The sequence below is a fragment of the Squalius cephalus genome (genome assembly GCF_949319135.1).
Source record: "Squalius cephalus genome assembly, chromosome: 6".
NCBI lineage: Eukaryota > Metazoa > Chordata > Actinopteri > Cypriniformes > Leuciscidae > Squalius > Squalius cephalus.
Genome location: NC_137127.1, coordinates 45,990,076 through 46,017,826, shown reverse-complemented (window position 1 = coordinate 46,017,826; position 27,751 = coordinate 45,990,076). Strand labels below are relative to the sequence as shown.

Genomic DNA, 27,751 nt, shown 5'->3' with positions numbered 1-27,751 from the left:
CAAAGACAATCAAAGCTCCTCCGAAGCCTGGCAGACTGAGCTCTGCTTTCACAGTCAGAGCCGACATCAACCAGGCGAGAAAGAGAAAGAGAGAAACCGAGAAAAGCACCAACCACAGAGCCTGGAATGGTGGCGAGTACTACATTTATCGGGTCAGGCCTCGCTTCGATGTCACAAGCTTCTCGTTTGTCCTACGTTGGTGACATCCTCTGAGGTAAAGTTTAGTCTCTAGTGTCTCCAGCGGCAGTAGCTTCACACAAGTTTAGTGTTTTCTTCATCAAGTCTTGTGGTCCGACTGCCTCTTTGTAAATGGCGGCTTTCATACCCAAACACACTCTTGATTTACATAATATACTCTCGCAGAGCTCCGCCCCCATTTATATAAATCAACAGAGCCCCGCCCCCTTTCCCAAACCCCAACCAATCAAAATAGGAAAAAACTTTAAACTTAATATTTGCTCTTTATAGAATCTGAAAATATACACCAAAAGGGGGAAAATCCCACAATAACAGATTTAAAAAAAGAAGAAGAACAAAGAGGAACAGGGAGAGAGAAGAAAAAAAAAAAGAGAGAGAGAGAGAAAAAAAATAATCATCACACAACAGACTCGGGTTGTTTAAAATAAATACAAACTGATTCAGCCAAGCAGAATAAAGAGCCGAGAAAGGTTTAAAGGCAAGTCCTGTCTTCGGATGAGTGCGTATGGTGACACACAGGGTTACCAATGGAAGACAGAATGAGTTTATGTGTATTTGTGTGTGTGTGAGAGAGGGAAGAGAGAGTGAAAATTGTTCAATTCATTCGCCTTGAATCGTCTGGATCACTCAGATGATTCGCTAAAGATCAATAATTACCCAGCCGAGGCAGAAGCCGCTCGTTCCTCAGGTTTCAGGCGCTCTCGGGGCTTCAGAGGTGCTGGTTGATGGTGAGATCAGACGTGGATGTTGTGGCTGATTCCTGAGCAGCAGCAGGAACGAACAGAAAGCGGATGTGTGTGTCGCTTTGGTACGAGTCTTTTTTTTGTGTGTGTGTGTGTTTAGGAGACAATAATAATGACAAACGCACACATACACTCGAGTGCAACGAAGCACTCGCTAAACAACTTCCACCAGCCGGACGAGATCTGAAAGCCAAAACCAATGAAATGTCTTTGCTCAAAGTGTTCCAGCTGGCCAGTCTTTCTAATGCATTACAACCTCCAGTCCACGAGGGGGCGACGGTGAGCAGCGGCGCGCCACGGTCAACAGCATGAAGTGGTTGAACAGAAGAAGGTCGCCGGTTAGCGGAAAGCGTTTCTCTGCATGTGTGTCTTTGGTAACTGAACACCATCGCTGGACGAACATACTGAACAACTTTACGGCAACTCACCAATCACAGATGAGGTTTTCGTAATTTGAATATAATGCCAATTTTCACAAAAGGTCGGTCATTCGAGGGAAGATTCGAGTTCCCGGTGTTGTTTTGAAAATTTATGGAAAAGACACGAGAAAGACGGAAAGAGTCCAGAGGAATATGAGCCTCTTCTGATTCTCACTACACGTGTGGACCCTGGGAAGAGACAAATGCGGGTTAGCTTAACCAGACTTCCTCTTAAAGCACGTTCATACGTTATTATTCCATGAACTCCTTCATAAACATGGGAATTTCCTTGCATTACCTAGGTTACAGCATTATGGTGCATCTCTGCTGGTGTCCAGACTGGCATCAAGGAGAAGCTCCTCTAAATCCTGCCCGCAGCTCAGCTCTGCAGTCACGCTCACTAACACACACACACACACACACACACACACACACATTATAAAACGGTTAGTTTTCTGTGTTCACAAGTTTGTCTTTTCAATATAAAAGTCTTCTCTACTGACTGACTCACTCATAAAGACAGTCTTTGCTGCATCTACTGGTGAAATAATGTAACTTCTGTTGCTGTTCACGGTCAGGGACTATTTTTTCCAGCGGAAGGAAGGCTTATAGTGATTTTACTTCATGAAAGTTGCATTGATACATATTTTTTTGGCTTTAATATTGGTATTGTGTGGTAACTGTTTTATAAAAGCAATAAGGTACGAGAGGCTAGCGCTGTATTGTGAATAAGTCACGAGTGAAGGGGTTTCTCCACGTCGGGTCGGGTCGTGTCTAACAACTCCCTTCAGCCGTGACCTATTCACGATACAGCGCTAGCCTTGAGTACCTTATAGCTTGCGTATCATTCCCGGCACGTTCAAAATCACTATCGAGAGGATATATTGTCTTTGTGCTTTCACTATACTCGGGTTAGAGGGATACTCCACTTTTTTTTGGAAATAGGCTCATTTTACAACTCCCCCAGAGTTAAACAGTTGAGTTTTACTGTTTTCGAATCCATTCAGCCGATCTCCGGGTCTGGCGGTACCACTTTTAGCATAGCTTAGCATAGATCATTGAATCGGACAGGACCGCTCTCATTCCTGCGTAATAATCAAGAAACTTTGCTGCCGTACCATGAGTCCAGCAGGTGTAATGATATGACGCAGCGCCTGAAAATAGGTCTGATAGGTTAGACAAACTTAGTCCCGGTCATGTTGGAAGTTACCGAGCTGGGGACTATTTTCAGGCGCTGCGTCATATCATTACGCCTGCTGGACTCATATCATTACGCCTGCTGGACTCATATCATTACGCCTGCTGGACTCATGGTACGGCAGCAAAGTTTCTTGATTATTACGCAGGAATGAGAGTATAGTTCCTAGCCATATCAGCCTAGAAAATCACAACTTTTCATTTTCCGTCGGTCTTAGTGCACGATGTAACTACAGAAGAGTCAAGTTTTAAATAGGAAAAATATCGAAACTCTTTGGTCATTTTTTTGAGAGAGATGCTAATGGTCCTGTCCGATTCAATGATCTATGCTAAGCTATGCTAAAAGTGGTACCGCCAGACCCGGAGATCGGCTGAATGGATTCGAAAACGGTAAAACTCAACTTTTTGAGTTTGTAAAGTGAGCCTATTTCCAAAAAAAGTGGAGTATCCCTTTAAGTCCTGTTCACAGCTCAGTCCAATATGACTAAATGGTGCAAAAGTATCACTATTTCACCACAGTTGTGAGCTTATGAGTTGCATGCAAAAAGATGAAAAACAAATGCGGCGAAGGACCCGGTAACCCCGGTAACAAAGAAGCTGCGCTACTTCCTGTTTCTGAACATTCAGATTTCTGAATTCACAAATACTTAATGGGCTATTTATATTCAAATCTGTTTATACTTTAAAATGTTTTTTACACTTTAATCTGGAACTAAAACACACCCTAGATATTGTATTGTTTTATTGGTTTAAAATGTTAGAACAACATTTAGGTTTTGTCACTTAATTCAATACCGTGATAAAAGCTTCAGCAATTGTCGTGATATGAAAATTTGATACATCACATGCCTAATTTAGACCAATGCAATGCGTAAAAATTGTAAGATGACACGTTTATTTATAAAGCGCCATTAAAAACAATGGGCAGAATGAAAATGCAAATGCACGCTTAAATTAGGCGGTGCTTAAAGGACAACAGAAACACAGTGAGATTGGGAGACCTCTCCGTAACACCAACAGGCCTGAACCGGCGCTTTAACAGCAGATTATTCATATCCATTTATTTATTGCACCATACAGTCGCCTTGGTCTGAACAGGCCTTGATAGCAAGAAAACACAAGAAACTTGATAGTCCGATTCACAAGAAAATTACTGTTATAAGTATATTACGTCCCATCTTCCATTGAATGAGCAATTCTGGAAAAACATGACTCACTAAATTAACTGCATGTTATTACTTTCAGTGATGCCAGTCTCAAAATCAAAAGCAAGTGTAGATTTACATATTTGCATTTTGCAACAGATTTTCTTTAATATATAATAAAAGAAATGCAGACAAAAAATTCATGTTTTTCGTGCATATAATCGTCTGGTAATATTTTATAATAGGGGTGAGAATCCCCACGATATGATTTTTATTGTGATTTTAAACATTTAAGTCATAATTATAAGAAGTCATAATCTGGCAGGGAGTAAATATTAATTAATAAATATTATAAAAAAATATTATATTGAGTTTAATCAGACTGAAAAGATCGATGTATCCCCACGCAATACTCTAATGTATTGACCTTTTTTCCCTCCATCCCTATTTTATAATGTCATCTAATCAACACTGAACAACTGAATAATGACTGTTTACTATTGTATTTTTAGAGAATTGAATTCTGTTTGCATCACTGAATCATTATGTTCCTGTTTATCTCTGTAAAGCTGCTTTGAAACAATCTATGATTATAAAAGGTGACGACTTCACAGTGAGATTGATGTGAACAGGTCTTAGGAACCAAGGAAATGTAATTTAATCAAAATATATATGCGTGTGTGTATATATATATATATATATATAATAATAATTATATAATATGAGACAACCCAAGTCTCCATTGACTTTGCATTGTGTGAAGCTTCCTCCTTGTCATTTCTGACTTATAACAAAAAACAAAACAACGTCTAAAAGCTGCTATGTGACGAGGTGTACAGCAAACAAGCTAAAAAACCCAGAAATACGTTTTTATAAGCTGTCGACCCCAAAAACCGAGCGTTTAAGGAGACAAAAGTGGGTACAGGCTGGAACTAATGGGTAAATTGTGGGATCCTGACACTAAAAATACACTATGTGTGCAGTAAACATTTTGTCACTGGTAAGTAAAATATCCAAATGTCAGTTTAATATATTATATTTCTGCAAGCTAAGCTATCCTGTCGCCGATTGCGTTCCCCTCCAGTGGGCGTCAGTCAGTTCGACAGCTTATAAAAACTGGGTTTTGTTTAGCTTGTTTGCTGTACACCTCGTCACATAGCAGCTTTTAGACGTCGTTTTGTTTTTTGTTATAAGTCAGAAATGACAAGAGGCAGCTTCACACAATGCCGAGTCACTGGAGACGGTTGATGACGTGGAATATGAGGTGATCCACTGGTAACTCACCATGCTCCATAATGCAGCTGGCTGGTTTGAGTCCCTCTGCCTCGAGCAGGTGAAAGGCAAACTCTGGCTTCAGCCCATTGGGCAACACTATTCCCGTGCTCCTAACCGGACAACCTTCTTCTTCTTCTTCTTCTTCAGGAGATCCCTCTTGTGCACTACTGCCCTCCGTTTCTAGGAGTTCATGACCTCCTGTGACCTCCAGCTCTCGCAGTTCTCCAGGGTTTCGCGTCCCGTCCGGAGACGGTCCTGACTCTGATGGCTCTCTTTGGGTGGGACTCGATTCCTGCATCTGTTCAGCGTGAGAGGAGGACATCTGGTCCTCTTGTGATGTTTTTGTCTTAGCATTTACTGGTACCTCCTGCTCTAAGTGAGTCTGATCGAGTCTAACTTGGCTTTCAAACGGCGTCGCAAGTTCCTGTTGCTGAACTTCATCAGAATGAGTTGCATTCTCTCGCTCATCTGCAAGCGAGGACGCTGACGTGTTTATTACTTCGGCGGGCGCTGGTGTCGTTTCTGCATGCGATGTTAACGTGCTGAGCTCAGACTCTGCTAGTTGTGTTGATATCTGCTCAGGCGCTTGTGAAGGTGCATCTAAAGGTGCTTTTATGTGGATTTGTGTGGGTGTTTCAGATGTTTGGCTCTCTACCGCCCTCTCGAGGACACATTTTGGCAATGCAGTCGCTTGTTGCTGCTCAGGAGGGCTTTCAACACGCGTCACCATAAAGATTTTGTGTCCTCTACCGGGACTAGACACAGAGAAAAGGCGGCCAGGAGATGATGGGGCTCCGGAGGAAACATTGGCCTCGGTCACTTTGATTCCCGAAATGAGGGCTGGAGATCCCGGTAGAGGCGGCGCCAAGGGCACGACCTTACAGCTGTTTATTGCAGGAATCGGTATTGGAGATGTGCTCTGTGTAGACGCACTCGACGCCGCTACCATCTCCTCCTCATCCTCAGTGTCTGAGTCGGAGTCGTCTTGCACCGTCGTCTCTTGATCTTTGACTTCTTGGCTCTCGGATACGTCCTCTTCATTGCCCTCCTCGGTTGAGTCTCTCTGAACAGCAGCGTTGTCTTCCTCGCTCTTCTCAGCAGACGCATCTTCCTCATCCTCCTGAGCTTGCTCCTCTGTGGCGATTTCTGGCATTGAGGCGGACTGTCTCATTTTCTGTTCTGTTTCTTCCTTCTCTTTGGCCAAGATGAAGTTCCTCTTGCAGCCGTTCTGAATGTCGGCCAGCAGGCCGCGCTGTGTCTCAATGAAACTCTTCACCTGTACCAACACAGAGAAAAATAAAAGCTGTAGTGCAGTTATGCAATAACAAGAGATCACTGCCATAGTTACGTGCTGAACACTGTAGTAAATAATTAACTAGTTAGTGGAAAAATAAAATAAGAGGCTCCAATATAATATATATAAACAGCAATATTTACCCTGATCTTAAAAACGAATCCAACATGAAGACTTTAAAGGGGTCATATAATGGTACATGCACTTTTACAAGTTGATTGTACTGAAATGTGTGTTGGCAGTGCCTGTACACAACCATCATAAAATGATAAAAATCCATCCAGTGTTTTTTTTTTTATCTCCTTACATGTTTTACCCGTCTCAAATCAAGCCGTCTGACCGTGTGACGTCACACGGTCGGACACCCCAGCAGCGCTTCAACACAGACCCACAGCAGAACACAGCAGTCATTTTAATGTTCCTAAATCCGAACCGCTGAAGACGCAGTGGCTGAGTTTGTTTTCGAAGGGAATATTCCCCACGATCAACGTCAATGCTTTCATGTTTGCACGAATCATTTCACCAGACTGCTCGAGGGTCAGTAAAGCTGGTTTTGCTAAGAAGCTGCTCCTGAAAAAAGGATCGGTACCAACTATTCGTGTTCCTGCTGCACCTCCAGAAGAAGTAGTGAGTGTAACATTTTATTAACCTTTATATTAATCTTTATATTAATCTTTGCAAATCGCTAGCACGCTTCACGATGAATGCGGCTAAGGTTTACACTCAGGGTACATTACCCCATGTTTTCTATGTACGACGTTCTCAATATAATTCATAATCCCACGTTTATAATGAACAACGCGTTATGGTTATTGTGTTATTACAAACGGTGTCCGCACAGAACAGAGGGGCGGGGTGAGCAAAGCTCATTATCATTTAAAGACACATGCACTTAAACGGCGTGCTGAAAACAGAGCTGTTTTTGACCAGGTAAAATGAGTGTTTTCTTACAATACTAATGAGAATTTTTAATTAAAGTATATTACAAACTTTTCATTTAGACCCAAAGAATCATAATAATTTGTACAAAAATGGCATTATATGACCCCTTTAATATTTCTCATGGAAATGGAAATTGATAAAACTTACCATATCTAATGTCGTATCTGGCTTAACGCTCTCATGCACATTGCATGTTGTGAGATAAAGAAGGATCAGGAAACTAGTCTAATTAAACTGGAAACGTAATGCCCGAAAAAAACAACAACACATTGAAACTACTGTTGCGACATATTAGCATATTAGTGTTGTAAAGTTGTAAATATACTCAGTCCTACTTTATATCAAGCTAAATCTTTTCCCCTCCCCTTTAACAAACCCTCACCGTCTCTTTCTTGGGCTCTCGGTCCAGGTCGAGTCGGAGCAGAGATGTGTTGACCTTGAAGGCGAGGGAGAGAGCCATGAGGCCGCCGGTCTTGATCTCGTTCTCCCGCATGTCTAGCCGGAGGAGCCTCGGACTCTCCGCGATGAACTCCGCTATAGCGACAGCTCCTATCACATGAACAAGCACACGATCATCTTCGTGCTCACACACACTCAACACAAGCTGGCCTCTATAGGGCTGCACGATACTGGGAAAAACGTACATTGCGATATTTTGTTTTTCGATTGATTGATTGATTCCTTTATTACCCCCATGGGGAAGTTTTGTTGCTTGGAACCACAAAGAACCAACAATATACATACATAAATATAAAAACATGAAAACACCCCATAATATTTTTTTTTTAAAAAACCTAATCATCACGGACACCCGCTCAGTAAACACTCAGTAAACACCAACACTACCAATTTTGCTGCCTGTGGCAGGAATGATATTTTTTCCCCTATTTTTAAAAATGGCTGGCATCCCAAATCTCCCGAGGGTAATCTCTCAAATTTATCAAACAGAGGATGCCTATTGTCTGATATGATTTTTGTAGCTTTACTAAGGCAGCTGGTTTGATCAATGTTCAAGACCTCTTAGACGGATACCAAGTAGTTTACTCGCAATACTCAAAACTTTCCTAAGCGAACTCTTTTGTTCCACAGTGACATTTCCAAACCAACAGGTGATACAAAATGTAAAAACACTTTCAATAAAATAATTATAAAACACTCTTAGGATTGAGACGCTTACATTAAATGACAACATCTTCCTAAGGAAGTATAGTCTTTGCTGTCCTTTTTTGTACACAGCTTCAGTCCAAAGACAACCCCGAGGACGTATTTATACTCATTAACACACTGAATCGGCTCCCCTGTAATAGTGGTCACACTCACTGAAGACTCCTTCCTAAACTCATTACACATCTCCTTTGTTTTTGAAATATTTAACTTAAGGTTTGACATTTCACACCAAAAAATAATGTGATTTAAAACTGTCCTCGTCCCCCTGAAGGAGACTGACTAATGCAGTATCATCTGCAAATTTGATTAGATATCTCCCTGAAAGGGCACTTATACAGTTGTTTGTGTACAATATAAACAATAGGGGTGAGAGGACACAGCCTTGTGGGAATCCAACATTACTAATTTATTTATCCGACAGTGATCCACCCACACTCACTCACTCGCTCGCTCGCTGTACTCCCGCAACCACATAATCAGTCCTCCATCTAGGTTAACAAATTTTATATTACGATACAAAAACAATTTCACCAGATGATTTGAATAGCTCTATTTGAAAATAATTAATCATTCTAGAATAATTAGGGTAATTTTGTAGACGATTGAATCTGCACAGAAAATGATATATATAAAAAGCATAGATAAATACAATAGAAAAAAGATACAATTGAAATAAGCAGTGCTTTATGTTTTTTTTTAGGTAAATGTTTGTTTTTATTTTTATTTTTATTTTTTTTATGTTTTCAGGTACAAAAATTGTAAAATAACAGTCTTCACTATATAAATGAAGACCTAAAATGACACGCATCAGTATTCTTTCTCTGTTTACGACACATAACCGACTGTGTTTACGAGGATTCTCACCGAGACGTGAGATTTTGCGTGCACGTGTCCGTTTAAGCTCTAAAGTGCGCGGCTCTGTGTGCGCGCACAGAAAACTCGACTTAAAAACACATGCAAATGATAAACTTTCACTCTATGATGGTTAAACTTTCCAAATAATCCGCGAATCATATGCATTCTGAGCATCTGGCGCATACGGATCAACTACGATCCCTATACTTGACATCGCATATGCTGCGATGTGACTATTACGGATGCGCACATCGCGATATCGATGCTAAAACGATAAATCGTCATCAAAGTCACCCATCTTTAATGAAGCAAATTCATTGTGGTCTTGTGTAAGTTCACGTTTGCACTCCAGATCTTACCTTCACAGGAGAGTTTGGTGGAGGCCAGACCCAGCCTGAGGATGGACCGGTTCGCTACGAGTCCGTCTTTCAGTTTGTGCACTCCTTCGTTCCCTACTGCGTTATGGCCCAGGTTCAGTGTTTCCAAGCTCTGAGTGTACGGCTGCAGCAGCAGAGAGCGAGAGAGATGGATCAGTGAAAGTAAGAGTGGAAATAGAAGAAGAAAAACAATTGAAGGAACCGAAAGTGGAGTAAATATTCAGTGTGAACTAGGTATGCACCGGTGAGGACATCTTTACACCGATAAATAAACTTATGACAACACCGGGGTGGGGGAGGGATAATGTGTATAATTTGCGAGAATCAGGGAGCAATCAGAGAATCAGCTGCAATCAGAATGTGGGGTATTGAAATCAATTTTAAATGCACACTCTCTTTTTACATTCTCTTTCGAATTCGCAATCATGCGTATTCTGCATACAGGGAGCGCCGGTCTGATTGCACATTTAACAAGATAATATATGTCAATAACGCTCAGGATCTGTTGCGCACCAAATCCTCCATCGTCTTGTCAGTCTTCTCTCCTCACTCTTGTCATGTGATAAGTGAAATCTGACTCCAGTTGCTCGTGCTGTTTGGAGCAGAGCAGACGCTTTCAGTTCATAATTGTAGTGTCCGTTGTTCAACTGAACTAATGGTAAATGGTTATGTGGTGGATATAAACTCCGAAATCAGAGGAAAAGTTCAAAATCGCGAGATGTAAACTCAAAATTCAGAGAAAAAGTAAAAAAAAAAAATGCGAGATGTAAACTCAATTTCAAAAAAGTTAAAAATTGAGATATAAACTCAGAATTCCAAAAAAAAAAAAATTGTGAGATATAAACTCAGAATTAAAAAAAAAGTAAAAAATTGAGATATAAACTCAGAATTCCAAAAAAAAAAAAAAAATTGAGATATAAACTCAGAATTCCACAAAAGTTAAAAATTGCGAGATATAAACTCAGAATTCCAAAAAAATTAAAATTGTGAGATATAAACTCAGAATTCCAAAAAAAATAAAATTGTGAGATATAAACTCAGAATTCCAAAAAAGTTAAAAATTGTGAGATATAAACTCAGAATTCCAAAAAAGTTAAAAATTGTGAGATATAAACTCAGAATTCCGCGAAAAGGTTCAGGATTCCAAGAAAATGTTAAAAATTGTGAGATATAAACCCAGAATTTCGAAAAAGTTACAAATTGTGAGATATAAACTTTGAATTCCAAAAAAAGTAAAAAATTGAGATATAAACTCAGAATTCCAAAAAAATAAAAAATTGTGAGATATAAACTCAGAATTAAAAAAAAAGTAAAAATTTGAGATATAAACTCAGAATTCCAAAAAAAAAAAAAAATTGAGATATAAACTCAGAATTCCACAAAAGGTAAAAATTGCGAGATATAAACTCAGAATTCCAAAAAAATTAAAATTGTGAGATATAAACTCAGAATTCCAAAAAAAAAAAAAATTGAGATATAAACTCAGAATTCCACAAAAGTTAAAAATTGCGAGATATAAACTCAGAATTCCCAAAAAATTAAAATTGTGAGATATAAACTCAGAATTCCAAAAAAAATAAAATTGTGAGATATAAACTCAGAATTCCAAAAAAGTTAAAAATTGTGAGATATAAACTCAGAATTCCAAAAAAGTTAAAAATTGTGAGATATAAACTCAGAATTCCGCGAAAAGGTTCAGGATTCCAAGAAAATGTTAAAAATTGTGAGATATAAACCCAGAATTTCGAAAAAGTTACAAATTGTGAGATATAAACTTTGAATTCCAAAAAAAGTAAAAAATTGAGATATAAACTCAGAATTCCAAAAAAATAAAAAATTGTGAGATATAAACTCAGAATTAAAAAAAAAGTAAAAAATTGAGATATAAACTCAGAATTCCAAAAAAAAAAAAAAATTGAGATATAAACTCAGAATTCCACAAAAGTTAAAAATTGCGAGATATAAACTCAGAATTCCAAAAAAATTAAAATTGTGAGATATAAACTCAGAATTCCAAAAAAAAAAAAAATTGAGATATAAACTCAGAATTCCACAAAAGTTAAAAATTGCGAGATATAAACTCAGAATTCCAAAAAAATTAAAATTGTGAGATATAAACTCAGAATTCCAAAAAAATTAAAATTGTGAGATATAAACTCAGAATTCCAAAAAAGTTAAAAATTGTGAGATATAAACTCAGAATTCCAAAAAAGTTAAAAATTGTGAGATATAAACTCAGAATTCCGCGAAAAGGTTCAGGATTCCAAGAAAATGTTAAAAATTGTGAGATATAAACCCAGAATTTCAAAAAAGTTACAAATTGTGAGATATAAACTTTGAATTCCAAAAAAAGTTAAAAATTGTGAGATATAAACTCACATCTGCTCGAAAAAATTCAGAATTGTGAGAAATTTTTTTATTCCACGGCGGAAACACACTTCCATAGGAATCTAACAGGAACTACTGTGTTCTTGCAGTAAAGCGTGTGGACGTACGCTCAGACACTGTTTATAAACCACACAGCCTGTTCAGAAGGCATGCACACACTGCAGTGCATTACACACAAGGCTGTGAGAATGTGTGTGTGCCTTTAGTCCTTAATTAACAAAAAGATGCCAGGACACACGTAAACACAAGCGCTGCACGGTCAGCATCTGCCAAACAGCCACAGCTTCCACTCAATCTCCATAATGGCCATCTGACTGAATGAGGACAGGCCTCGTCTCACCGTCATGTGATCGCGGTGGACATGCTGTAGTGCCAGTCATTTCACAAGAAGGCATGAGGGGCTTTTGTTATGTCGTATATGCAATACCGGTCAAATGTTAGTATTTTTTTATGATTTTGAAAGGGGTCTTATATGCTCACCAAGGCTGAATTTATTTGATCTAAAGAGTAAAAACAGTCATATTTAAAATATTTAAAAATACTGTTTTCTTTTTAATATATTCAAAATGTAAAAGTAAGAGAGATTTTTCAAATAAATTAATACTTTTATTCAGCAAGGACACTTTAAATGGATCAAATGTGACAGACTTTTATAAATGTTATAAAAGATTACAATTATTAGTTCAAACAATTCTGGTTCTTTTAACTTTCTCAAAGAATCCTGAAAAATAAAATAAAATCGAAGTACATATTTGACAGTTTAAAGGCCGATTCGAGTGTGTATTTTCACAGAGAAAATAATTCAAAGAATGTAAGAAGTCAAAATTATGTTTAATAAGGAACAAAAGAAAACTGAGAACGGTGCTGTTGGTTGATCTTTGTAGTTTGTAGTTCACCCAAAACATCTGTGATTACATTGTAAGTATAACTAGCTAGTAAAAAATATTTTTTCAAACTGCAAAAATATTACACCTGAAACCATTAGTCGATATTATCATAAAAAAATGGTCAGGGTTTATGTTGATGAATAGTCAGTCAAAAAATAAATCACCCTGATTAATCTAATAACGGTTAGATTAGTCGATTATTAAAAATCTAATAATGGTTAGATTAGTCGATTATTAAAAATCTAATAATGGTTAGATTAGTCGATTATTAAAAATCTAATGAGGGTTTGATTAGTCGATTATTAAAATTCTAATGACGGTTAGATTAGTCGATTATTAAAAATCTAATGACGGTTAGATTAGTCGATTATTAAAAAATTATTAAACTAACTAGAGATTTTCATAGTCAATGAATTGATTAATCGTTAATACAATATTACTAGTATTTTCCTATTACTAAATAATCAGCTTTTTTCCAAGCATTTATATTTAGTAGTATTAGTATTATTATTATGTAGTACACAATTATATTTCAGTAATACTTAATTTTAATGTCTTTGTTACATGTACTTAGTTTAGTAAAAATTTTGGTTACACTTTATTTTAAGGTGTCAGTAGGCACGTTTCCATTACAGATTTGCGCAAAACTTTTGCGATTTTTTCTAAATGTCAACAAAAAACCTTTGTGAAATGACGGCGTTTCCATTAACTGATGTTATGCGACTAAAACTACATTTTTTCCTCTCGAGATCAGTAAAATCATTCCAAAAAACATGGCAATGGACGTTAGTAGGTTTCTGTACTATATCCCAGCCACTGCACTGGCCATTATTATTAATCGAAGGAGACGTATGTGTGTTTTCAAGCATTAATGGTGAGGAACGACCCTTATTATACTTGTGAGCGGCACATATGAGGTGTTTCTGGGTGTTTCTCCCTCAGATCTGCTTCAAGCTCTTGATTGTGCCATTTCTTTGAGGTTTAGAATCCAGTATTCCTGTAATTCTTTTGTCTTTTATGAATTTAATAAAGAACTCTGTCTCGTATTCAGTCCAAACACACCGCGTCATCTACGTCAGCTGACCTGTAAATGCACAAAAACTGCCTGAAAAACCTCCTCATGCGAGCGTAAAAACTTTCTTGCGATAAATGGGAGTTTTTGCGAAATTGACGTGTTTCCATTGGCCGTATTTTCAATTCGCAATTTCAAATTGCGCAATTTGAAAGGTAATGGAAACACAGCTATTGTTACAGTGCAATTATGTTTTTAAGCACTGAGTAATATTAATTAATTACATGTACTTACTATAGGGTTAGGGTAGGATTAGGGTTTGGTTGAGGGTTAGTTGCATGTAATTATGCATAATATACTGTTATTACTATGGTAAGTACATGTAACATATGTAACAAAGACACTAAAAGTGTTACCAAAATTTTAAATCATGCATAATTACAAATAACTAACCCTAAACCAAACCCTTTAGTAAGTACATGGTTGCTAATTAAGATTGCGCAGAAGTTCATTGCATAATTACACAAAAACGGACACCTCAAAACAAAAGTGTAAACTCTATTTCTTTCAGGTTTACAAAGTTTTCTCAGAAGACCATGAAAATCTGTGTTGAGCTTGGAGTGAATTTTGTGACGAAATCCCGTTTTGCTTTGTCGTGTTGCTCTTGGTGTGAATAAGCCCTGTGAAACTGTCCATGGAAACGTTTGAGACATAATAGTGTGGATGTTTACCAGAGCGGCGGTCAGGTAGCCCATGCCATTGTGTGTGAGCTGGTTGTTCCAGAGCACCAGGGTGACCAAACCCTTCCTCTGCTCCTTGAGACCCTCACATATATACGCCAACCCTGAGGAAATACACACAAAGAGCTAAAGAGTGCTACAATTGGCTGAATGACAAGTACACAGATTTCTGGAGGAGGAGAGCAAGCGGAGACACGAGGTCAGACCTGAGTCGAGTATGTGATTGTTTCTCAGGTCCAGAATCTGGATGTTGTAGTTGAACTTCAGCAGGTTCCCCAACTGAGCCGAATCCTGCAGACCGTTCAACTTATTGTCAGCCAAATACAGCTCTCTGAGGTTCATGTTCATCTTCAGTGCCGTGGCTGCACACACACACACACACATGAAACAAGTTGCCTTTTAGTTGCTTCATTCATTTGTGGAAAATGGTTAACCCTATACATTAGAATCAGAAAGAGCTTAATTGCTAATTGTGCTTGCAATGCACACACAAGGAATTGTTCTCGCTTACATATACATACAACAACACGCATAATAATACAATTTAAAAAGAAAAATATGAAAAGTATAAAAACCTAGAACAGGCATATTTACAGATATTAACACATGTACAGTCAAAACGACAACAGAACTCGTTCAGATCCTCAGCCAGTTGTTGATTCGCAGCAGATTGAGGTGACGATGTCTTGTAATTGGTGATGATCCACACTGATGCAGGATTGTTGGACGAAAACTGTTTTTCCAGCTTCTCTTTCCTCTTTCATCTGTGTTTTTGGCCTGTTTGTACAAGAGCACTTCTGTAGGCATGTTCTTTGGCTTGGCCAAGCTGTCTGAGTTTTGCAGTAAACCATGGCTGATCATCATTATCACTATGTTAAGTAAGTTCTGGTAGGAACGCACATGTTCTCACATAAACTGATGTAGTGAGTTCATCTAGATCAGTGGCTTCAGCTTCGAAAACACTCAGTTCAGTCGAGACAGGCTTGTAGATCACGCTCTGCTTCGCGGGTCCATCTCTGTACAGTCCTTACTGTAGCCCAGGGATGCACCCAATCCAGATTTTTGGGGTTCGGCCGAAACCGAATCCTACTCCCATCCTCAATCCATTAACACAGTAAACACATTAATGAAGTAAACGACGTCCACAGTAGGGGTGTCGAAATTAATCGTTTCTACAATGCATCGCGATGCAGACGAGGACGATTCAGTAATAGACCATAACCGATTTTATACCATGGTCTTGGTGAATACTCGATTCTGATTGGCTGCAGGGTGTCCATTAAAAAGTGATAGAGGACACCTAGTAAATAAACCGTCAGGCGTAACCAGGGAAACCAAGTTATTGTTTGTAAAAACTTTAGATTTCGATTGTAAAACGAATTAAAATATAAACTAATGTTTTAAAAAAGTGTTATTTGGCAAGTGTCAGGTATTAATGGACTCCACTGCGCGTCGGACGGTTCACGCCTCGCCGTTGTCCATTAATACCTGACAATGGACACCTCGTCGGGCATTAACCCTTACATAATGTACTGACGCTTTTCTGAGATCATTTGTCGTGCTAGCATACAATGGCAGAGGGAGGTGAGACGCGAGTGCGAGTGATTAAAAATGCTCCAACTACTCTGGCAGAGCCTGACTGCTTTAGAGATGTGCGGATGATCTCCAACATCACCCGAACCCGCAGCCAAAAACAAATCATCCACCCGCCCCAACCATTTTCTCTGAATTAAATTTCCGCACCCGATGGTCAAATTACAATTATTCTGTGTTGTTACGTGTGATTATAAATGGATGATCGTCACCTTCAACAGCGGACTCGGCGACGGTTGATGCGCGCATCTTTAATGGTAACATAATACACTGATTGATGAGCGCTACTTTTAAATGAACATTTCTTTTAAACAAAATTTATTTGACAGATTTTCCTTTTCTTAATGGCATAAAGAAGCTTTACTCCCTTAAGCTGGAATGTCACTGTTTCTGTCACTGCGACTTCCTGAACAGGCGAGCACACACACACACACACACACGCACACGCACACACACACACACACACACACACACACACACACACACACACACACACACACACACACACACACACACACACACACACACACACACACACACACACACACACACACACACACACACACACACACACACACACACACACACACACACAGGATGCAGTGCATCGCGATATCGAATTGAACTGAATCGATGACATGATAATCGTAATCAAACCGAACCGTGAGACCAGTGTAGGTTCACACCCCTAGTCCACAGCAGTGTATTTTTCATTTTATTTTATTTTAACTAAAAAAAGAAAGAATTGGCAACATTATGCCAGGATGACAAGTGGGAAAACCTATTTTGACAATTACCATAGGCCTATGTTTACCCTATATCAAGATCCAATCAATATTTAAAATATTAGCCTTTTAGATGTATAAGGCCCACTGTTTGTTCAGTGTAGAGCTAGCAAAGCTGGTAATGGTCGTGGCTGAGACTGTCCTTCCTTTGCTGTTCCTGAAGTTGCTGCATTTCGGCTGCCGTCTGTCGATTCCTTCATGCACAACTCGTATTCTTTCGGATGTTTCATACAAAAATGTTTTAACAGCGGCGATGTTGTGTATTGTTTAGGGTCCTTGCCACCACGAGACAAATCGGCATTGCAAATTGAACATGTAGCTCGACTTGAATCGCCTTCTTTTGACTGAAAGTACTGCCAAACAACACTTTCTGCTCACGAGTTCCATTTCCACTTTCTCACAGCCGACTGCACTCGAACGGTCCACCTTCGTAAACACCTTCCCGTAATCAACGGCGCCGTGACGTCGACCAACGTAGCGCGCGTAGCGCAAGCCAAGGCCCCGTCAAAAAGCCCAATATTCATCCCAAGCAGAATCCTGGATTCGGTGCATCCCTACTGTAGGCTCCAATGGACCAAACATTAGTCAGAGAGTCCCGAAACTGCTCTGGGAACAGTGATATGTGTCCTTTATTGTACTGGCCTGTATTTAGATAGTTCATGTGGTTAAATCTTTTAAAGTCCCAGAAAATAATAACAACAGAGTCCGGGTGATTTTGCTAGACGTCTGTAATGTGATCAGCCAGTGTTTGCAGCGCTGTGCTCACGCAGGCTTGAGGAGGGATGCCAACATTAAAACAAACAAGAAAAACTCATGCGGAAAATAAAAAGGCATTCTAAGGCCTCTAGATTATCAGTGGCCAAAACTTGTACACAATCTACAACATGCCTTCTGTCATCTGACGGATAGTTCACACTCTTTTAGAAAGTCATAATTTGTATATATCGTTATTAATATTTCAAGATGAAAATTTACTCGACTAAAACAACAGGTTTACTTGATTATCCATGCTCACAATTTTTTTTTTTTTTTGAAAAATCATGACAAAATGTGAGTATCAGATAAGATACATCAGGCTTTTTCATGAATCATTTTTATTTAGAGGAACAAACTGAGCTATGTATATGGCCAAAAAGGAGGATGACATTCTGATGTAATACTTCTAATGCAAACCAATGAGATCTTTATGACAGCATAGCAGACTACTTACAGAACATGCATATCGTCACTCTATCTGACAATGATGTCTTAGTAAGCTGATATTTAAATGCTTTGTTTTATGATCAAAGCAATTAATGCAACGCAATACAATTACGATTGAGAAATGAACACAAATAAACGTTCCTGATGATCATATTTGATACTCACATTTTAACAAACAATTTGGATAATCACATAAACCCAGGGTTCGTACAGATACTGTAAAAAGAAATTCCAGGACTTTCAAGGACTTTTCAAGCACTACTTTCTAGGTTTTCAAGGACTACAATCCGAGATCTCACTTATCAAACACTATCTTTAGTATGTTTTAAGGATTTTTAAAACTTAAATTACAGATATAAGGTATCCAAAATATAACTTACAACATATTTAATGTTTAAAATGGCTATTATTTTTCAATAAATAATATTTTATATTATAATGTTGCCATACTTCGTATAATCAGACAGGCTAGTGTTAATTTTGAATGAAAATATTGTATTTTTTTTGTTTTTTCGAAAAAATATATTGTATTTTAAGTAAGTAAAGCACTTTTTAAGTACCTCTTCATAAATATGGCTGTTTTCAAGGGTTTTCCATGACTGAATTCAAGTACTTCAAGTACTTTAAGCACCTTGTATGAACCCTGTAAACCTAAGTTGTGTCCACAGTGTTCCCGATAATTGTTTTTTGCATGCATTATTATCATAATTTGTATATATCGTTATTAATATTTCAAGATGAAAATTTACTCGACTAAAGCAACAGGTTTACTTGATTATCCATACTTACTTTTTTTTTTGTTGAAAAATAAAAAGCCTTCCTCAAAAGCCTGATGATCATATTTGATACTCACATTTTAACAAACAATATGGATAATCACATAAAACCTAAGTTGTGTCCACAGTGTTCCCGATAATTGTTTTTTGCATGCATTACCCAGCAGCATCAGCGGCCGTCCTGAGATGCCGGCGTTCTCCAGGTGCAGGACCGCCAGGCTGCCGCTGATCCGTAGAGCTCGGGCCACGAACGGGGCCGAATGGTCCAACAGAGGAGTGTTACGGGCATCCAGGTACTGCAGAGAGCTCGTCTGGAGGAGACACACAGATGGAGGAAGATGAGCACACCGGCCGGAGCGGGTTAAAGGAGTAGTTCACTTTAAAATTAAAAATCAAAACTAACTTAAGCCCGACAATAACTTTATTCTAGAGCTGCTGTAAAGCCAAAACAATCTCTGTTATTTTGATTTCCTATTATCACTGTAAAGCTGCTCTGAAACAACCTATATTGTTAAAAGCGCTATATAAATGAAGCTGACTTGACTTGACATCAGCTGTTCCTAACGAGTGTGACATGAGTGTCAGTCCCGGTCTCACCTTCCTCATCATGTGTGCGGCGGCCTGCCACCCGCGGGTGCCGATGTGCTTGTTGCTGGAGATGTTGAGATGAGTGGCGGATTCATAATACTCGATCATATCGAACAAAGCTGATGCTCCCTGAGACACAGAAGAAGACACGCTCTTATTATTTTTTATTTATTCTGTACAGCATTTCAGAATAAAGAGCGAATTAATTGCTGTGTGTTTTGTTTATTCAGGAGAAGGAGAATTTGAAAGGGATGTTTGCAAAACACACACACACACACACACATGCAGACAACCTGAGATACCATGAAAACCACCTGGCGCTCCTGTTCAGGGACTGATGAGGGAAACATGTCTCTATTATCGCTAAGGCATAATTAAAAACATTATTAAAACACATATTACCATGGTACATACACAAACGGTCAAAAGTTTGGAATAAATGAGATTTGATTTGTTTTGGAAATAAGTCTCTTCTGCTAATATCAGTAATATTGTGAAATATTTCTACAATTTAAAACAGCTGTTGAATGTGAATATATTGTAAACTGATTTATTTCTGTGATCAAAGCATCATTACTCCAGTCTTCAGTGTCACATGATCCTTCAGAAATCATTCTGATGATGATTTGCTGCTCAAGAAACATTTATGATTATTATCAGTGTTGAAAACAGTTTTGCTGCTTCATATATTTTGAAAGTGTGATACTTTTTTTTTTTCAGGATTCTTTGATGAATAGACAGCTCGAAAGAACAGCATTTATCTATTTTATGTTTTTAAATCTTACCCCAAACTTTTGAATGGTAGTGTATCACAGTTTTGATAATATCAAAAATGTTTCTTCATTTCATTTTTTCCTTTATTTTATTTATAAAGCACAATTAAAACAACGTAATGTTGACCAATGTGCTGTACAGTCACACAATAAAATTACATAGATAAAATGTACTTTCAGACAAAACAAACATCTGTTAAGAGCCTCTTGCCAATTGACCTTTCACAGGGAGTTTGATTGACAGGCATTCTGACCTATCATAATCCGCCATCCGCCGAATCCGCCATTTTTGTCCGACAAAGCAGTCAGGAGAGTTTGCAGATTAACGTTGAACGGTCAATTAACCTACTGAACCAAACGCTAATTCTAGCAAATGTAACTAAAGCTAAAGAGGGAGCCAGTTTAGATGTAGAGGTAGATTACTCCAGCGCTCTGGAGCTGCTACAGCAAATGCCCGATCAACACTCAATTCCAATCGAGTCCTCTGATTTGCTGATCTGAGAGACCTAGAAGGTTTATGTATATGAAGGAGATGCACTAAGTATGGTGGGGCCGAATTATGCAATGCTTTATATACAAAAATCAATAATTTTAAATCAGTTCTGAACTGCACAGGCAACCAATGAAGTGAAATGTTGTTACATGCTGCTTTTTACGAGTCCCTGATAAAAGTCTGGCAGAACCAATTGAAGACGGTTTAACAGTACTTGGCTGACACCCACATACAGCGAGTTACAATAATCTAGTCATACAGAAATAAAAGCGTGAATAATCCTTTCAAAATCACTGGAGGACAAGAACGGTTTAACCTTTGCTATTGATCTTAAATGGAAGAAACAAGATTTTACCACTGAATTGATCTATTTGTCAAATTTCAAAGAACTATCAAATTGGACACAAGGTTCTTCACTACAGATTTACAGAGACTCAACGGGTTTTGAGTGTCAGGGGTCCCGAACCCCAAGATGATTCTTCATCATCAAATCAGCATATTATAACGATTTCTGAAGGATCATGTGACACTGAATAAATTACAATATAATCACATAGAAAAGTTATTTTAAAAAGTAAATGTAATAATATTACTGTATTTTATTGTATTATTGATCAAATAAATGATGCAGCCTTGGTGAGCATAACAGGCTTCTTTTTGTAAAACATTTTTTACTTTTGAGCGGTAGTGTATATATATATATATATATATATATATATATATATATAATAATAATTTCAAGGTAACATGTCCAAATGTAATTTTACTATATGGCAACCATGAAATAAATGTGTGATGATGATTAGTTATTTTATATTACAGTTATATAGATTTTAATTTCATCCTGGATAAGAGCCCAGACTGTGTCCCACATGACGCTGTAAGCACTGAGCATTAGCGTGCATGTTTGTACATGTGAAAGTGTCTGTGCGTCTCCAAAGAAAAAATGGTTTTGTTTCCAACATCTTTACACTAGAGATTTACACTGTCCTATAAACAGCACGAGTCGTTCACTTTTCACACAGTGACCTCAGACAAGCCGAGACAAAACGCCTGAAATACTCACTTGATGGACACAATGCAGAGCAGAAGGAGAGAGATGTCGTTTACACCTGGCATTAAGATGTGTTTTGGTCGATCGGATCACAAGTAGACGAGGGATAATATTTATGCATTAGGTCAGTAGGCGGAGAGTAGACGGTCTTTTGTGGCTGTTTGAACACTTTTGACCACTTGAGCTTTTACACTAAGATAGCAATCCGGTCGAATGCGTTTTCGACTACCTCTGAAAGTGGCCGAAAGTGCACAAGTTCAAAACGTTTTAGACCCCTTTTACACCAAAACGCATCTTAATACCAGTTGTAAACAGGGCCAGAGAGAGAGAGAGAGAGAGAGAGAGAGAGAGAGAGAGAGAGAGAGAGAGAGAGAGAGAGAGAGAGAGAGAGAGAGAGAGAGAGAGAGAGAGAGAGAGAGAGAGAGAGAGAGAGAGAGAGAGAGAGAGAGAACATCTAATACCTATGATTGGACAGAAGAAAGAAGAGATAGACACACAAAAGTCAGTAATACACACACACACTGTGATGCACTAAAATCAAACAAGCAAATAAAATGACTGACAGGTGATACCTTAATAAAGACCACATAGCTATTTTAGCTAACTTGTTGAGAGCATGTGGTAACAGAAGTTTAAAAAGCAATTCTAGACACCATTTCCAAACTTTCAACAATATGTTCAAGTATATGTAAACGGTCCAACAGAAAACAGCTCTTTCTGACCACTTTAAGAGAGACATCATTTATTCAAACAACATTTTACAAACCAATTATTTCTAAATAATCAAGATGGCTGCGTACGCTAGTGCACGGAGTGATATACGTGTTAGTCTGCTTTTGTGTGTTACAGATCTCACTGGAAGAACAGCCTGTCACTCTTCATGATGGAGCATGACGTCCCAGTCCACCAGTCACCTTGCACAGTTTAAAAACCAGTATTACCACTATGTAAGGCTGGGAAGGAGTGACTGTCCCGCTGTATTACACACACTAGGCTTAGGAGTGAGTGCCACCCCTGTGCATTTTGTTTGCTTGGACATTTACAGAGCGTTTATTCATGCGCTTGAGCGCTTCATTTATATTTTAAAAGCTCAATGGTTTGGTATTTCTCTGTATTGTAGAACAATGAATGCACTTACATGCACGTTCTTAACCAGATTACGCTTAACCCGACAATACACGTGATCATGTGAAAGCGTTAACCCGTTTTCTCTGTCGGCTTATTGAAGTGTGCATGTGTGATGTGTAACCTCATTTGTGACCCATTTGTTTTAAATTGAGATTTATACATTATCTGGAAGCTGAATAAATAAGATGTGTGGTTTGTTAGGATAGGACAATATTTGGCCCGAGAAACAACTATTTGAAAATCTGAAGGTGCAAAAGAATCTAAATATTGAGAAAATCTCTTTTAAAGTTGTGCATTTATGTTGGCGATTGTGCTGCATTCACTCACAAAAATAAATGTTTTACATATTTTCGGTAGTAAATTTACAAAATATCTTCATGGAACATGATCTTCACTTGATGATTTTTGGCATAAAAGAAAAATCGATAATATTGACCCATATAATGTATTGTTGGCTATTGACACAAATAAACCCGTGCGACTCGTGACTGGTTTTGTGATCCAGAGTCACATTTATTAATAAAGTCTTGTAAACGTGGTTTACCTGCGTTATCTGGCTTTTATATCGGGTTTTGCATGTAAACCATGCAAAACAACAGGTCATTTCAATAAGCTCTTCTGTGAGTTATCAGCGTACAGGTGTGCACGTACATGTAAATGTAAAATGTCCAGTAAATATTTAAGTAATAAGATTAATATCATAAACGTGCGATTAGTCGACTATTGGCTTAAATGGACGACTAGTCAACTACATAAATATTTAGTCGGGGGAAGTTTCTTAAACAATGCTTATCATCTTGCACTTCTCTGTGAGGGGAATGTGTTTGACTGAGGCACATACACACTCTCTGAAGACTGAAGCGAAACTCAGCAGTGTTTAAAGGGTTAGTTCACCCAAAAATGAAAACTCTGTCAGTAATTACTCTCCCTCATGTTGTTCCAACCTCGTCAGACTTTCGTTCATCTTCAGAACACAAATTAAGATATCTTTGATGAAATCTGAGAGCTGTCTCACTCCTCCATAAGCTTCTGTGTTATTGATATCTGCCATCCCAGAAAAGTTAGTAAAGACATCGTTAAAATAGTCCAAGTGACTACAGTGGCTCAACCTTAAGTTTATCAAGCGACGAGAATACTTTCTGTGCGCAAAAATAACGACTTTATTCAACTCTTCATTTTACTCTGTGTTCCTCTGAGTGAGTTCACCTAGTGTAACAGCGCAGCGCTTCTGGGTTGTACGTCAGAACGGAGGCTCACTATTGGCCAGCATCACACGCATCACATGACCAGCGTCGACCAATAGTGAGACTCCGTTCTGACGTACAACCCAGAAGTACTGCAGTTACACAACATGAATAAAGTTGTTATTTTTGTTTGTTTTTGCGCACAAAAAGTATTCTCGCCGCTTGATAAACTTAAGGTTGAGCCACTGTAGTCACTTGGACTATTTTAACGATGTCTTTACTAACTTTTCTGGGATGGCAGATATTAATTACCTAGTGAGACCGCTCTCAGATTTCATAAAAAATATCTTAATTTCGAAGACGAACGAAAGTCTGACGGGGTTGGAACAACATGAGGGCGAGTAATTACTGAGTTTTCATTTTTGGGCGAACTAACCCTTTAATTGGTCCGAGCTCTGATGAGAAGCAGCGTATGGTGTTGTGAACACACACACACACACACTATAAACACACACACACTATAAACACAACGTCTGCATACAATACACACAGAGGAGGCGGGAGAGGGCTCAATGTTTCTGGAGGACCCTGAAAACAAACACCAATGTGCAGTTCATGGCTAGGGTTTAAAGGTAAGGAAGATTAGGAGCGCAGCAAATGCTTTCAGACACAGGAGAACAACAAACACGCTGAGAGTTCACGGAGGCGCAGCCGGGGGACACACACTTCCCATGGCCAGTCAAACGTCCAACAACACTGGACTGGAGAAGGAAAAACTGATCCCAGACAGGCAATAATAATAATAATAATAATGCACACAAATAATATAAATAACTAATAAAATACTGTCAACAAATAAATATAAATAAATGCACATTTATTTATATAGTGCGTTTGACGATGCACATTGTTTCAAAGCAAAGTGTAAAGATCTACACACAATAGTAATACACTATACTGTAGTAATATAGCAATATATATAGTATATAATAATACACATATTTTATTGTGCGGATTAGAATGTGTCTATATAGTACATTTAACATCTTTTATTTCACAATAGCAAATAAACAAATGAATAAATACAACAAGTCTGTCATGGGAATAAATAAATAAATAAAGCCAGTTTTCCATGACACATCTCCCTTCAGTAGTGGTGTTCAGGAGTGAGTGTGTGTTTGTATATATGGAAGACGCTGAGAGATCCATCCAGCTTATGACTTATGGGAAAATGAACTCAAAGCATTAACTCAAGTTGAGTCCAGGAGCGGCCTCAAGTAACCTTTGAGAAACAGCCTGAATTTATGTCTCCAGAGCTCCTAATATCTGTGTTTATGTTGGACAAACACAATCTGTATCACACCAGACATACGTAGCCAACACGGTAACACAACACAACCAAACACACAACTGTGGCTGCTTAGCCACTAATTAGACGTGCATAGATGTGCAATAGGACACTTTGATAGTGTAACAGCACTGATAACTGAAATCAGAGCACTGCACACGCCATTACAGAAGCTCAGGCCGTTTTAAAGATGGAAAGAGAACAAAATGAATGACTCTGCGGTCAGAAAGCTAATCAGCATACGGCGGAAATGAGATAAAAAAACACTCACGTCTTCGTCCAAGTTGGTCTGCTCCAGATCCACTACTTTAAACTGCACCCGCTTAAAGATTTCCTCCAGAGATTCACATGATTTATAGTCCAGCTTCTCTCCTACGAGAATGACAAATGATAAAAAAAAAAAAAAAAAGGAGATATTACTTTCAACTTTTGCACTGATATGGTTCTTTATATTTTTTTATAACGACACAGATCAAAGCCAAACACACGGCTAATCTCATGATTTTTCTGCAACTTTATTATTTACAGTAAACCTGAATGATTTGAGGATGAGATCAGCTTGTCTATGGACACACACCCATTAACTACACAAACTAAACAAGCATACAAACCAGTCTCAACATGCTGAACTCAACGGAGGGGGTGTGTATGCGAATGCATGAAAACATGTGACATACATCAATTCATTTCCATGAGATTCCCATGACTTTTTCTAGCTGTTCATAATTCATGAACAGTAACTACAAAGTATACTGGATTGATATTTCATAGATTTATCATCCAAAAGTTTGGGTCCTGAAGATTTTTAGTGATTTTCTAAAGAAGTCTCTTCTGCTCACCAAGTTGCATTTATTTGATTAACAATATAGCAAAACAGTAATATTGTGAAATATTATTACAGTTTAAACAGTTGTTTTCTATGTCAATATATTGTTTATTCCTGTGATCAACACTGGATTTTCAGCATCATTACTCCAGTCTTCAGTGTCTCATGATCCTTCAGAAATCATTATGATGAGTTGATGCTCAAGAAACATTTATGATTATTATCAATGTTGAAAACAGTTTCGTAAAAAAAAAAAAAAAAAAATCTGGATTGTTTGACGAACGCAAAGATTAAAAGAACATCATGTAATTGAAATATCAATCTTTGGAACAAAGTCTTTCATGTCACTTTTGATCAATTTATTACATCCTTGCTTTGTATTTAATTATATTACATTATATTGAATAAATGCAGTAAGATTATGAGAAATCTTATTCGTTTGAATGGTAGTGTATACAGTATATAGAGAGACTGAACATCTTTTAGCCAATGAAATATATTAAATAGGAGACAAACAAGAAAAACTCACATTCACTAAAGACATTCTCATGATTGATTACATTTATATGACTAGAAATCACAATTTAAAATTCCCTGAACGTTCAATGACCGTCCGAACATTGAACCTTGTGATAAAGCCCATTTTCAGCTCACCTTTGAGGTCTAGGCACTCGTTTCGCTGTGTCAGGTCTTTTAAGTCCTATGGACAAAAAAAGAAAAAGAAAGAGATTACTATTAAGAGATGAATGTTTGATTCTTATTGAATAACCAGCCATGATCATTAATGTAACTCTAGTCAGAAAAGTGTGTGTGCAATGACAAGTGGTTTGAAGAATTGAAGATTGAAGAATCAATAAACTGACTAATACACTCGAGGTCAATTGAGATACAGAATGAGTTTTTTTGAAAATGTAAAAATGCAGAAGGTTGTGTGTGATAGGCACGTTTATGGGTAGATTTAGTGTAAGAGGAGAGGATATACAGTTTCTACAGTAAAACATCCATTACGTCTATGGAGAGTCCCCACAAAGATAGTGAACCAGACGTGTGTGTGTGTGTGTTCAGTAACATGTCTCGCACTGGAACTAGGGGACTACGAGACTAAGAGCTGAAAGTATGCCAGTATAAACGTTGAATTCATACGTTTCAAGGCTGTGTAAACACTAGGACGTCTGTGCTGTGAAACACCAGGGGCCGCTGCCCTAAACCTGTTCTCTGATCAGCAATCTCTCCAAAGCATTCAGAGTCACCACCTGACATTTAATGCTGCCATGCAAACAGCATCTGACCCTGAGCTTTCTAATGTGACTTCAATGAGCCTTGTGTTTCTGCTGTTACACAAACCACCTGCGGTCATCTTT

At 38.1% G+C, this 27,751-nt stretch overlaps 1 protein-coding gene across 2 annotated transcripts in view; it reads right to left on the bottom strand.

The window, feature by feature from the left end:
• Positions 1–252: 252 nt before the first annotated feature.
• ppp1r37 (protein phosphatase 1, regulatory subunit 37) overlaps positions 253–27,751 on the bottom strand; it is a 53,206-nt gene continuing 25,707 nt past the window's right edge. For both annotated transcript variants that reach the window (XM_079873342.1, XM_079873343.1), the window contains 11 exons: positions 27,045–27,090; positions 25,836–25,936; positions 19,594–19,713; positions 19,157–19,307; positions 14,846–15,001; positions 14,631–14,743; positions 9,595–9,736; positions 7,596–7,762; positions 4,987–6,253; positions 1,659–1,760; positions 253–1,549 (listed from right to left, as the gene is read on the bottom strand). In XM_079873342.1, coding sequence (XP_079729468.1) covers positions 1,672–1,760; positions 4,987–6,253; positions 7,596–7,762; positions 9,595–9,736; positions 14,631–14,743; positions 14,846–15,001; positions 19,157–19,307; positions 19,594–19,713; positions 25,836–25,936; positions 27,045–27,090 — 2,352 coding nt within the window. In that variant the 3' untranslated portion in view covers positions 253–1,549; positions 1,659–1,671. The remainder of the gene's footprint in view (positions 1,550–1,658; positions 1,761–4,986; positions 6,254–7,595; positions 7,763–9,594; positions 9,737–14,630; positions 14,744–14,845; positions 15,002–19,156; positions 19,308–19,593; positions 19,714–25,835; positions 25,937–27,044; positions 27,091–27,751) is intronic.